General features: G+C 43.3%; 1 protein-coding gene across 3 annotated transcripts in view; it reads left to right on the forward strand.

Annotated features, from left to right (window-relative positions):
* KIZ (kizuna centrosomal protein) overlaps positions 1–14854 on the forward strand; it is a 93230-nt gene that overhangs the window by 55777 nt on the left and 22599 nt on the right. For all 3 annotated transcript variants that reach the window (XR_011466487.1, XM_070381171.1, XM_070381172.1), the window contains 2 exons: positions 9485–9650; positions 10524–10583. Coding sequence is in view for 2 of the 3 variants with exons in the window: in XM_070381171.1 (XP_070237272.1) it covers positions 9485–9650; positions 10524–10583 (226 nt within the window). In the remaining variant the exon portion in view is untranslated. The remainder of the gene's footprint in view (positions 1–9484; positions 9651–10523; positions 10584–14854) is intronic.

Here is a 14854-nt window from a genome sequence, read left to right on the forward strand (position 1 = left end):
CAGCTCAGGCCCAAGGCAGTGAGAGAATGGAGTCCCAAACACTGGGCCACCAGGGAATTCCCTCCAAGTATGTTTTCACCCTTACACATGCTTAACTCTCTATATAACATAGAGTTTTCTGGCTTTAATACTTCTTTATTTTGATTATGCACAAAGTTCAGGATTCCATAGGAGCCCCCTCTGGAGGCAGTCCTTGCCCCTCTGTCCCAAAGCCACAGCCTGTTTTGCAGCCCTGTCCAGAGCCTCTGTGTTGCCCTCCAGCCTTTCAGAGCACCTTCAGCCCTGCCCAACACCCCCTCCCCCAGTCCTCTAATTAGAAAAGAGTAGAAGGACTTTTTAAAAAGCATTTCACACATACACACATGGAGCAGCACAGTGAAGCCACCGACCCACGTCTGCATGTGTGTTACCCCTGCACTCTGCAGTTCCCCACCCCTTCGCCCTCCCCTCTCTCCTCTGCTCCTGCCTCTGCTCCTACCCTTGCTCTTGTCTCTCTCCTCGTCTCCTTTCTCCCCATTCTCCTTCTGGAGTGGATTATTGCAGGTAGAGATACAGCCCCTGGGTGCCCCTCACAGATCCTGCCCTTTTCAAAGGTAACCTTGTGCACATCCTTCCTGAGCACATTTTCATTTTACTGCGCTGCATGTGACTCAGTAACCCTCAGTTTTGTCTTGTTTGTGGTATGGCATTGTCCGTGTAAATGTTCTTGAAGAAAGAACTGTGTTCTTTAGGAAGAACAGAACCATTGCTTTTTAGATTCTTTTTCATATCTGTTGATAAATGTAGATCCTAATAAGGATTTTGGTTTCAGGTTTTATTATCCATTGTATTTAGTTCTGTTTTGTAACAGCATTGTTCTCCATTCATACTCACTGCAGATACATCATATCTCAGTCACATCAAGGGCAAAATAAGCCTTGGTCTACAGTATTGCCATTTACCATCTCCTTGTCTTTTTTTTTTAAGGTGATGTTTATATTAGAAAACATATTCCAAGTTCCAGACAACCAGTTCACTCATAATTTTTCAAATAATAACTCCATAATTAATAGGAAGAGGGGTGCCCAATTGATAGCTCATTAGTCAAATAACCTTCTACCTCCCCTAGTAGGTATTTTGTTCCTTTTTAAATCACCATCTAGTGACAACCATAAAATTACCAATAAATAAATGACAAAACCCATCCTTATAAATAGAAGCAAGCAGGCAGTTTCTAAATAGGTTGTGACTGAAAAAAAGCACAGCCCTAAAGACTCAGCCACCTGAGTGACATGGGCAGGACAAGCCTGGCAGATGTGAGGACAGAATGCTTTTCTGGGCTGTAGGACCATGACAGTCACAAATCAGCACAGTCAAGTGTCTTTGAGTTGTTGTCCTGTATAGACCATATATATATTTAGTAAATAATACAGTTAAATATTTCTCTGTAGATAAAAATTTTTAAAGTAAGAGATTTTCAAAATTTAAGAAAGCTCTAGTAGAAATCATTTGATTAAGAGTCTAATGAAGCTGAGAAATATTTACTTTGATCTCTTGGGTAAATGGCTAATTAAACAGCCACATGTAAATGATGTTTACCTGTGGGTCCCTCGCCGTCAGCTGGAGTCAATCCCGTCTCTTGAGTAAATACATCATTAAAGCCGCCGAAACTCGGATTATGTCCCCCTGAGACTAGATAAGATCCACAGCACCCGCATAACCTATTAGGCAATTACATAATTGAGCTGCATGCTTTTAAATCAGGAAAATCTGTAATTACTCTATGTGAAAAAAAAAAAATGAGTTGGGTGCTTCATTAAAATACCAAGTACATTAATACTGCTTTTCTCCTAAGTGGTGCCTACTTCCACCCAGGGAAGCGTCCACAGGCAAAGCAGCCCAGCCCACCGGTGTCGTTCACAGAGCATGTGGAATCAGCCTTGGGAGTCCCCACCCCCTCCCTAAATGGTGACCTGGGGTGCCATCCTCCTCTCTTGACTACTCGTTCACTGGCTCGTGTGAATACGTCCCCTTTCTTCTCATTGCTACTTTGATACCGTCTCCTTCCTCTCCTATAACCCACATACAGCTTCAGTGATGACACTTGTACTTCCGTTTGGACACTGAACAATTACTTCTGGTCTGCAAGGTTCTTGAGGAAGGGTCAGTTAAATCTGTGTATGAGGGGAATAGCCATGCTGTCAACATCCCTGGTTTTTCATTCTCTTGCTCTTCTGTATCTGCATTAATAACATTGATTTCCATATGAAGGTTTTTTATTTTATTAAGTGTTTTCACATTCATTTTCTCTCTGTACCACCCATTGCAGAAACCGTATTCTTGTAGAGCTAACATATGTTTTCTTTTTCTGAAAAACATAGCAGGAAAAAAACAAACTTGAAATATTAAGGTAAACAGAAAGAAGACAAGACAACTGCCTGTTACCCAGCTCTCTGTATAGAACTTTGTTGACACTGAGATGTGTGGTCTTTAGTATATTGACCAACATGGGTTGTGCTGTGTGTGGATGGCCTCCGTGACCTGCCCCCACACCATGTCACAGGGAAACCTCCTTTCACACCATCACATGCTCTCCATCCTTTCTGACCGTTGCGCAGAGAGAGACCCCTGTGTGGCCCTTCCACTGTCTCTTTAACCAGGCTCCTGGTGTTGAACATTTTAAGTTGTTTTAAATTTCTTCTCTAGTGAAAAAGTTTCAAAGAATATTTGAGAGCTCAATTTTTTTACAGATTCTCATGCTGTTTCCTGAGAATGAGTTCCTAGATGTAGATCTCTTAGGTCAGAGATCTTAGGTCTGTGCGTCTCCCAGGCTTCTGCTCTGCACTGCCAGAACTCACCCTGACAGGGTCATCGCTTACCAGGAATGGATGAAAATATCAGTTCTCTGCACTGTTTATGAAACCGGATACCATCAACCTTTTTTGAACACCAAATTTAGAAGTGCAGATGACAGCCAATTTTTTTGTGTGTTCATTTGACACAAATGCAGTGACAAATAGATTCAAGGGATTAGATCTTATAGGCAGAGTGCCTAAAGAACTATGGATGGAGGTTCGTGACGTTGTACAGGAGGCAGTGATCAATACCATCCCCAAGAAAAAGAAATGCAAAAAGGCAAAATGGTTGTCTGAGGAGGCCTTACAAATAGCTATGAAAATAAGAGAAGCAAAATGCAAAGGAGAAAAGGAAAGATATACCCATTTGAATGCAGAGTTCCAAAGAATCGCAAGGAGAGGTAAGAAAGCCTTCCTCAGCAATCAATGCAAAGAAATAGAGGAAAACAATAGATTGGGAAAGACTAGAGATCTCTTCAAGAAAATTAGAGATACCAAGGGAACTTTTCATGCAGAGATGAGCACAATAAAGGACAGAAATGGTATGAACCTAATAGAAGCAGAAGATACTAAGAAGAGGTGGCAAGACTACATAAAAGAACTATAAAAAAAAATCTTCACGACCCAGATAATCACAATGGTGTGATGACCAACCTAGAGCCAGACATCCTGGAATGTGAAGTCAAGTGGGCCTTAGGAAGCATCACTATGAACAAAGCTAGTGGAGGTGATGGAATTCCAGTTGAGCTATTTCAAATCCTGAAAGATGATGCTGTGAAAGTGCTGCACTCAATATGCCAGCAAATTTGGAAAACTCAGCAGTGGCCACAGGACTGGAAAAGGTTAGTTTTCATCCCAATCCCAAAGAAAGGCAATGCCAAAGAATGCTCAAACTACTATACAATTGCACTCATCTCACACGCTAGCAAAGTAATGCTCAAAATTCTCCAAGTCAGGCTTCAACAGTACTTAAACCGTGAACTTCCAGATGTTCAAGCTGGATTTAGAAAAGGAAGAGGAATCAGAGATCCAATTGCTAACATCCGTTGGATCATTGAAAAAGCAAGAGAGTTCCAAAAGAACATCTATTTCTGCTTTATTGACTATGTCAAAGCCTTTGTGTGGATCACAACAAACTGTGGGAAATTCTTCAAGAGATTGGTATACCAGACCACCCTACCTGCCTCCTGAGAAACCTGTATGCAGGTCAAGAAGCAACAATTAGAACTGGACATGGAACAACAGACTGGTTCCAAAGTGGGAAAGGAGTCCATCAAGGCTGTATATTGTCACCCTGCTTATTTAACTTATATGCAGAGTACCTCATGAGAAATGCTGGGATGGATAAAGCACAAGCTGGCATCAAGATTGCCGGGGGAAATATCAATAACCTCAGATATGCAGATGACACCACCCATATGGCAGAAACCAAAGAGAAACTAAAGAGCTCATCACTCTTTAGTGATCTTTCCTCATTTTGTTGATGAAAGTGAAAGAGGAGAGTGGAAAAGTTGGCTTAAAACTCAACATTCAGAAAACTAAGATCATGGCATCTGGTCCTATCTCTTCATAGCAAATAGATGGGGAAACAGTGGAAACAGTGACAAACTTTATTTTGGGGGGCTCCAAAATCACTGCAGATGGTGACTGCAGCCATGAAATTAAAAGACACTTGCTCCTTGGAAGAAAAGCTATGCCCAACCTAGACAGCATATTAAAAAGCAGACACATTACTTTGCCAACACAGGTCTATCTAGTCAAAGCTATGGTTTTTCCCATAGTCATGTATGGATGTGAGAGTTGGACTCTAAAGGAAGCTCAGCACTGAAGAATTGATGCTTTTGAACTGTGGTGTTGGAGAAGAGTCTTGAGAGTCCCTTGGACAGCTAGGAGATCCAACCAGTCCATCCTAAAGGATATTTATCAGTCCTAGGTGTTCATTGGAAGGACTGATGTTGAAGCTGAAACTCCAATACTTTGGCTACCTGATGCGAAGAGCTGACTCATTTGAAAAGACCCTGATGCTAGCAAAGATTGATAGTGGGAGGAGATGGGGATGACAGAGGATGAGATGGTTGGATGGCATCACTGACTCAATGGACATGAGTTTGAGTAAACTCTGGGAGTTGGTGATAGACAGGGAGGCCTGGCGTGCTATAGTCCATGCGGTCGCAAAGAGTTGGACACAACTGAGCGACTGAACTGAACTGACCTTTATATTACAACTGAGATCAAACTCTTTCCTCTCCCTGTTTGTTAGCCTTTTGTATTTTTTCTTTTATAAAATTTGCCAGTTCACGTTCTTTGTTCATTTTTCTGTCAGGTTAGTCATGTTTTTTCTTACTGACTTTTGAGAACTCTCTATATAAATTTTTTCTGTTTGCTATAATAGTTTGAGCAGTTTGATTTTCATGCCTCACTTTTCTTAATGGTGTTTGGATACAAGCCTCTTCCATTAATATCTTCATTTATCAATTTCTGCATTTGAATATCACAATTGCTAAGTTTGGGGATATAAATTTAGAGTTAGCCTAGGTGACTTTTAGGGTTCTAGACTTAGAAAGATCTGCATTTAAACTGAACTTTAAGAAAATCCTAGAGAAATCGAGGCAGTTAACTCTAGGTGTCCTGCTGAATGTAATTCATAGGATGGTTTATGTTCCATGAGATCTGAAATATGGAGATGTCTTCCTCACTCATCCTGCAGATAGTGTATACTTTGGCATTGAATTTCTAAGTGCTTTCTCCTGGCTCCTGGGAAGGTTAGAACAGTGAGGAACTAGTTTGTTGATATTGACTTAGGCTGCAGACTGCTGAAAACCATGAAACAGTATCCAGCCCCCCACCCCACCCCTCCTCACTGTACCAGACTGGCTCCAAATGTATGAGAGGAGAAAAAGCCTTTATTGCCTAACGGATCAGATGGAACCCAAGCATGGGCCATTCATAAACACCATCAGAAGGTCCATCTTTGGTGAATTTTTCAGATAGAAGGTCCCACTTTGCAGAGCCCTTCAGTCCCAGGTGGCACATGCATGGCAGCTTGCTCTGGGATTTGGTTCCTTTGCAGGTATGGGTTCATGTTGTCAGCGTCACTCTGCAAACTCCTTCCGTCTGGGGCCTTCTTAGAAATGCACCCTTTCAAAGATCTGCACACATCTTGAGTAGGTATCACAGGTGTTCTTTATGATTCTGCATAAGTTGTTTTTGACTGATCCTTTGAATGGACCTTCTGACCCATCCTTAGCTGAGGCTGACTTTTGTTTCTATCCCAACTTGTCATGATTCCTTCCCTGTGAGGGACTTATCTTGTGAATTCCTCTGCAGATGACCCACTGGGCAGATTTGCTGCCCTCTCTGTTGGCCTCATGGTCCAGCAGAATCAGATCAACCATTCTCATGCTGTGATTTGACCATCCATCAAAACCCGTATAGATATAAAGTACTTATCTCTGAGGAGTTACCTCTAGAATTATCTTTAATGTTCCTATCAAAAAGCTAAGAGAAATCCCAGAGATATGAGTATTAAGTAGTAACGATAAATGGGATAAAATATACAAAATAAATGAAACCTGTAGAATGCCCAACACTTACCATGGTAAAAATTTTAAAAAAGGGCTCCAGGTAGAGATGATGGCATTGGTGGTACTCTCACCAAGCTTACAAGGGGTTGTTAGAAAGACGTTTGTAGCTATAATACTTTAGTCTGTGTTCTTTTGAAGCCCAGGTGGAACCCAGTTGAAACAAAAGAAGTTCTTGTAGGAAAGGGACGTGTAAAACAGATAGCTTATGTGTCATCACCAGGGACTAGTGAGAAGTTGTCTGAGTCACTGACCATCCAGGACAGTCTCCTCTGTTTGCACATTGCACAGTAGAAAGTGTAGAAACCCTCAACAGGCTTTTAACAACTTTATTCTTAAACCATGGGTTCAGACAGTGGCTATTGTGAAGTCATGCTAAGAAATTATCACTTACAGCTATTGTATGAGATAATACAAAGGTGCTTTAGGTGAAGTCGCTCAGTCGTGTCTGACTCTTTGCGACCCCATGCACTGTAACCTACCGGGCTCCTCTGTCCATGGGATCTTCCAGTCAAGAGTACTGGAGTGGGTTTCCATTTCCTTCTCCATGGCATCTTCCCGACCCAGGGGTTGAACCCAGGTCTCCTGCATTGTAGGCAGACGCTTTACCATCTGAGCCACCAGGTAAGTCTCATGATAATACAAATAAGAAATACATATTTGAGGCCCTGTCATAATGTTTGGATTATTTTAAATATCAGGAAAAGGAAATTACAGCTTTAACTGCAGAGACTAGGCCAATTCTTTTTGTTCATCTTCGGAAATGCTTTCCAAATAGCCAGGATTATTGGGTGCACAGAGGAGGCTCCCGCTCTCTACAGGAACAGATTCGATTAGATCAGGATGGGTGGAGATCTCGAAATGAGGGGAAAGCCAAAGGCAAGCACCTTGCTGGGATGTCCAGGCCAATAACAGTGGCCTTGGCCAAACTCACCAGGCTGAGTCGTTGAGCTTCCGCCTCAATGATTCTCCCTGTCAAAGCATCATGTCCTTTCACGATGACAAGCAAAGAGTAGAATCTTCCCCTTTGTTCACTTGACACTAACCTTGTTACCACTTCACGCTTGGATAGAAGATGGCCGGAGAGGCTGTGCCCAGCTCCCCTTCACATTCACTTGCAGGGTCTCAGGTCCATTCCCCACACGGTAGGTTTACTGCTGCCATCATGTCCCAGGGAGAGGTCGGCACCACTAAGCAGTCTTCCACTCCAAATGGGGGAGAGAGAGACATGTGCCTTGGCAGCCAGACGGTGACATTGTGTTGATTGTTCAGCTGTGGTCACCAGTGTATTTTTAATTCTTAAGAGAAGAATGCTGACCCAGATGTGAAGTGTCACAGCTATGAACCTATCCTGTTAATTGCCACATTTTCTCTATGTCTCACATTGGCTGTGATCAGATCTCCACCCACCTCCCTGCCCAGGACACTTGGAGTGGCACAGGTAAGACCGTTCTGTGCCTGGAGGAAGCAGACAGGCTGTGTGGCCACTGAGTTTCCTGAGCTCCCTGGCCGACTTGGTGGCAAAGTGCAGAGTGTCCGTATCCTTGACTGAAGGTTATGGTTTCCAGCGAGGTCAGGTCTCTCTTTGCTTCAGTGTACCCTCCTCAGCCCCTAAGTCCTTCCATCGTCCTCCTTTTGGAGAAAGTTCAGGGGTCATTTGAAGAATGAGGATACTGTAAGGTCACATTTTTCCAAATCTCCTCAAGCCAAACCAATTCTGTCTCACATGCCTGAAAGACAGAATTCAGGCCATGAGAGAATGGATCTGGGATGTACCACTTGGGTTAACAGAGTTAGTCATGGCTCACACACATCCTTCCCAAGTAAAAAGATACCACACTACAGTCCACAGAAAACATCTCCTTGTGAGTGTAAATTATCGTGAAGAATTAAATTATGCTGGAAAATAGCCTAGTGTTACTTTATCTTGAAGACATTTTCTTTTTTTAAATTTTATTTTATTTTTAAACTTTACATAATTGTATTAGTTTTGCCAAATATCAAAATGAATCCATCACAGGTATACATGTGCTCCCCATCCTGAACCCTCCTCCCTCCTCCCTCCCCATACCATCCCTCTGGGTCGTCCCAGTGCACTAGCCCCAAGCATCCAGTATCGTGCATTGAACCTGGACTGGCATCTCATTTCATACATGATATTTTACATGTTTCAATGCCATTCTCCCAAATCTTCCCACCCTCTCCCTCTCCCACAGAGTCCATAAGACTGTTCCATACATCAGCATCACTTTTGCTGTCTCGTACACAGGGTTATTGTTATCATCTTTCTAAATTCCATATATATGCGTTAGTATACTGTATTGGTGTTTTTCCTTCTGGCTTACTTCACTCTGTATAATAGGCTCCAGTTTCATCCACCTCATTAGAACTGATTCAAATGTATTCTTTTTAATGGCTGAGTAATACTCCAGCTTTCTTATCCATTCATCTGCTGATGGACATCTAGGTTGCTTCCATGTCCTGGCTATTATAAACAGTGCTGCGATGAACATTGGGGTACACGTGTCTCTTTCCCTTCTGGTTTCCTCAGTGTGTATGCCCAGCAGTGGGATTGCTGGATCATAAGGCAGTTCTATTTCCAGTTTTTTAAGGAATCTCCACACTGTTCTCCATAGTGGCTGTACTAGTTTGCATTCCCACCAACAGTGTAAGAGGGTTCCCTTTCCTCCACACCCTCTCCAACATTTATTATTTGTAGACTTTTGGATCGCAGCCATTCTGACTGGTGTGAAATGGTACCTCATAGTGGTCTTGATTTGCATTTCTCTGATAATGAGTGATGTTGAGCATCCTTTCATGTGTTTGTTAGCCATCTGTATGTCTTCTTTGGAGAAATGTCTATTTAGTTCTTTGGCCCATTTTTTGATTGGGTCATTTATTTTTCTGGAGTTGAGCTGGAGGAGTTGACATTTTCATGTAGTTTAAATGTCAGGAGACAAATCTCAAGTAAAGCTTGACGTAAAATAACATTTGAAGGCTGATCTCTGAGACCAAGGGGAGTGTGACCACAGTTTGTTAATTTTTTGTGCGTGCTTTTAAACCCTATAGGCAACTGCGTTATTGAAAAAAGATCTCGCAGAAGAGCATGACAACAGGTTGGCTGTTCACAGCAGCAAGTCATCTTGTAGTTTGCCATCTACTCCTAGTGATGAAAGTGGAATAAGGAATGGAAAACCCACTCTGTGGCCCAAAGGTGTTACTACAAGGGAACAAGGTAGCTATTGTTAAGGGTTCATCCACAGCAGAACTGCACTCAGAATCAGCGTGCCACCCTCTTTCTCAAAGTGTGCCCATAAAATAAAGCTGCTAAGCAATGCCTGTGATTCAGTATGTGTGATACATTACTCGTTTTATACCACCTTCCACTTCAGGAAAATACCTGAAATCCGAGAAGAATGGGAAACCTAATTGTAGGTCTTCAGTTCTGCTAAATTTCCAATGGAACTAGTTTTTATAAAGCTATGAAATATTAACAGAATTAACACCTGACATTAGGTACTTTTTTGATCATCCCGTAAAGATGGAGATGATTCCATTAAAATGAATTCCATGAAGTACTTTGAAGTTTTTTATATCACTTAATAGAATTTACTCATAATCAATAAATATTCTTTTAAATTATAATACAGCCTTATAAAAGTCTAAACAAATGATTAGGAATCCATGAATTTATGACCCCCCCCCCAATTTTATTACCAATTTTTAGTCTCTAGAAATGGTGATTATTTTAGTGTTACTGGTAAGATGTGTCAGGAAACCACTGTCAGCTGTCCGGGACGTGAGCTGCCTGGGATGAGGTCAGAAGTTGATGACATGTGCTATACCTGAGGCCCACATATGTTAAGCCCCACCCAAATATGATCAATGTCAGGCTAAACTATTTTGCATGAAAGCAGCATAGAGATATCTTAGCTTTTGAATAGGCTTTCTTCTAGGCACAGTGTATTTCAGACAAGAAACAAACTAACCAAAAAGAAAAGGTAGGGAGCAGTGCAGTTAAAAGGAATGGCAACAAAAACCAAACAAAGGCCGGTTCCATCAGTATAACCTTGAAATACATTGTTATTATCACTTGTTCCATTTTTAGAAGACGAGAGCAGAGAAGAGAGCACAGAAGAAAGCATGGCAGCGAGGATGCCCATCACAGGTAAGTTGACGGCTGCCTGAGGACCTGGGATTTTACTTTCTTCTGTAAGCAGAACAGTTTAGGTTTGTGTTCGTGGACTCCGCCAAGAGCAGGCAGATTCAGTGACCATGTGCTGGAGCAGGAGCTCCAACCTGAGAGTGTGGTGACCTTCAGATGAGATCAGATCAGTCGCTTAGTTGTGTCCGACTCTTTGCGACCCCATGAATTGCAGCACGCCAGGCCTCCCTGTCCATCACCAACTCCCGGAGTGGTGACCTTAGGTTAACACAAACAGAGGTGGAAAATACTCAGGTCTGCTGAGTCCTTCAGAATTGTTGCACATTTGTGCTTGAGCGTGTCCCACCCCCATGAGCCTTTCAGCGCCTGCCTCTGTGTGTAAAGGCAAGTCCCCATGGGGACACCAGTCATTATATGGCCAACTACAGATGTGTCTGATTTCCTCTATTCTTTCTTATAATAATTGACTATATCATTATTAAAAAAAAAAAAAGAGCAGGAAAAAATGTGCCAGACAGGAAGCTTGCTTGTGTCTCAGTTACAAAGCCCATCTGATCAATTACAAATTTTAGCAATAAGGTTTCGTTAAGATATGTTAAGGTTTCTGCTCATGTATTCGGCTTGTTTAGATGAAATCTGAATGTCATTACTTTTTTTAGTTTTAGAATATCAACAGCAGCAATTAGTATTCTGATCAGAATTCTATTTGTCATACATCTAAATTTACTAGTACCTTATTTTGTAAAGTGGTGTGCTACTTCATTATAAATTCAAAGGTCTGACTTTAAATATTTATACAAGTAAATACACCATTGCACTGAGATACTGAGGCATGCATCTGCATATGAGTTAGTTTTGTTGTTTATCAGCAAAGAGAACAGTTTCTTTTATGGCAGTACGATTCATGGCCTGATGATGAATTCTGAACCCATGTGTCTGCAATGAACTCCGATTTTGAAAAAGGAGTTTATAGTGGAGCAATTATTGTATATGTTCTGCATCAGATAATATTTCACTCCAAAATACAGAGGTTTTCTTTTCCTTGAAATATTTTCCCAGTGGTATGTTTATTGGATTTTTATTCTTCATTTTGAGAAAACTCTGATAGAGTCCCCTGTTTGTTTTTTTATTAGTAAAATTAATAAAAGTGTAGATGTTCCCAAACTACAGACATCCAGAAGGTCATTTGGGTGCTTTTCTTTTGTATCTGCCTTTGAGTGCAGGATATCTAACGACCTCTGAATTTGCTTCAGTTCGAATCACAAGGGCTTGTTGGGGAACCCTGGGGAACCAGGAAGTCCCCTTGTCTCCTATCGATCCCTGTCTGCTCAGCACTCTTTCCAGACGCCCCTGTGGTGAGTCGGTATTCCCGCATTAGTACAGGTGTGATTTTCCCAGAGGACTTTTTAACTTAGGGCGAGCTGGCATGGGACATTATACCGTGTCAGGTGGCAGCATGATGAGTCACTGTGCGTAGACACTGCAGGATGTTGGGCACAGTCAGCCTTGCTAGTGTCCGTCACCACATGTAGTTACAGGTTTTCTTTCTTTTACTGAGAACTTTTAAGGTTTCCTATCTCATCAGTGTTTAGGTACACAGTCCTGCGGTGTTAGCTCTAGTCACCTCGCTGTGCATTCGGTCCCCGGGACTTACTGATTTTATAGGCAGAAGTCTGCGCCCTTTCACCCCATCACCCATGTCACTTAGCCCCACCCCCGTAACTTCCAGTGTGTCCTCTGTATATCTCAGAATTTCCTAGTAAGAGAGGAGATAGTTAAGTATCAGTGTTTCAAATCTTTCTTCTCTTCACGCAAGAAGAGGTATGATGTGCCTCAAAGTAATACAGGTTATTTTCCGTGAAGATTTTTTTTAATTAAATTATAATTCCAACAATCTGTCATTGATCTGTCACTGCTGCTGCTGCTAAATCACTTCAGTCGTGTCCGACTGTGCCACCCCATGGACTGCAGCCCACCAGGCTCCCCCGTCCCTGGGATTCTCCAGGCAAGAACACTGGAGTGGGTTGCCATTTCCTTCTCCAATGCATGAAAGTGAAAAGTGAAAGTGAAGTTGCTCAGTCGTGTCCAACTCTTTGCGACCCCATGGACTGGACTGCAGCCTACCAGGTTCCTCCGTCCATGGGATTTTCCAGGCAAGAGTACTGGAGTGGGTTGCCATTGCCTTCTCCAGATCTGTCACTAGTTGGCAGCTAAAAAAAAAAAAAAAAATTCTTTGTGCCTATTATAGGCCAAAGAAATAGACATAACATAACCAGGAAAATGTGAAAAAGCTGTCCAAAGCATCTTCTTAGTGGGAACATCATGGTTCTGCCCCAGCCACCACCACCCCCTCCTTGGCAGCTCCCAGCACGTGCCCGCCAGAGGCCTTGGGTTCCTCAGCTCTGCTCTGCTGTGGTTGTATCTATCGTTACAGCTGCTTTGATCTCTGAGTTCTTGATCTTGATCTCTTCATTAATGTTTGTGTCTTGCCATGATTATTTGGAGATTTGGCCTTTGGTAAAGTAAGGCATTGGAAGGACTGATAGTGAAGCTGAAGCTCCCGTACTTTGGCCACCTGATGCGAAGAGCCAACTCACTGAAAAAAACCCTAGTGCTTGGAAAGATTAAAGGCAAAAGAAGAAGGGGTGACAGAGGTTAAGATGGTTAGATAACATCGCTGGCACAATGGACATGAACTTGAGCAAACTGCGGGAGATAGTGAGGGACAGGGAGGCCTGGCATGCTGCAGTCCACAGAGTCACAAAGAGTCAGACTGAGCAGCAACAAAGTAAGGCAGGTGTATGAATTAAGACAGAATCCTCCCCCTTTGTAATAGTTCTGTTGAGGCTTCCCCATCTGTACAGGCTGCAGTCCTTCTAGAATATTCCAAAGAAAAGGAACATTTTCAAGGCTGCCCTCGGAGGGTTAAGAAAATGTGGTAGTCTTTGGCATCAGCCATTGCTGTCACCAGCTCTTTGCTTCCTGTTCTGTTTCTTCACCCACTGAGCCTCTGACCTGGGAAAGCAGACCTCCTGCCCAGCCAGATGGTGTGTGAGGTGAGGTCGGGAGTGTAAAGGCACTAAGCCTGTACTGGACACGCAGCCCACGTCAGCTGTGGTTTACGTCGATCTTTGTGTGCATCTTATGTTGGTCTTCTGCACTGGCCCCACTGGCCGTACCATTTTCATCCCTGTGCATCTAGTTAAAAGGAACCTCACATGTGAAACCCAGAGGGGAGAAGTGGGAGGGCTTGCATGGTGCCACAGAGGGAGTAACCATGAGATGGTCCCAGAGGGGCGCCTGGGCACCTCCAGCCTGACAGCAGCTCACTTTCCTGGAGATACAATAGCTATTCGCAACTGCCCAGCCCTGCGCTGACACGGGTCCTCATGGACAGCATCTCCCACTGAATCCATTTCTGCCAGAAGTTTCCACATCAGAAGGCAAATGAAGATTTGAATCCAAAGGACATTACCTCATCAGAGAGGAATCTTGAAGAGAGCTTCACGGACTTTGGGAACTTCTCATTATATTCATGAAGAAACCCTCCAAGAAGAGGCCCAAACGGCAGCTGCAAGGGCTCCTGGCGACCTCGCTGGTGAGGGCCCCATGTCCCTGTATGGTGTGTGGTGGGTGCCTCGTGGTGGGGGCCAGGCAGCTCCCCTGGGGAGCTAGGAGCTGGTGCAGAGCTGCACCCAGAGAACACAGACCCTTGGCTGCTCACATAGCACAGGCACCTGCTGAGGACTTGGAAGAGACATCCATCCGTGAACCACGGATGAACAAGAGCGAACCTTTGATCTGCTTGCTAACACAGTCCACCCCTTTCATTAGTGTAGTTGTTCACCTTAAAGATTCCAGGTCGAAATCAAAGGTTAAGGGGATTATCTATGAGTGTGTGGGTTTCTTTATACCAGAATAGTATATAATCTGCACATATGTCACACCTCTACTTCGGCTGAATCCAGGGATGGCCAGAGACAGCCAGAGACTGGGTCCTCACCCTCCTAAGCCTCTAACATCTCTAACCGTCATAGCAACCCTGGAGGAACACAGACAGTTCTCCAGATGGCCCAGCAAACTTGGAAAGATTGAGAGTCCTTTTCAGGGCCATCAGATCAGATCAGATCAGTTGCTCAGTCGTGTCCGACTCTTTTCGACCCCATGAATCACAGCATGCCAGGCCTCCCTGTCCATCACCAACTCCCGGAGTTCACTCAGACTCACGTCCATCGAGTCAGTGATGCCATCCAGCCATCTCATCCTCCGTCGTC

This window comes from Bos mutus, chromosome 13 (genome assembly GCF_027580195.1).
Source record: "Bos mutus isolate GX-2022 chromosome 13, NWIPB_WYAK_1.1, whole genome shotgun sequence".
Lineage (NCBI taxonomy): Eukaryota > Metazoa > Chordata > Mammalia > Artiodactyla > Bovidae > Bos > Bos mutus.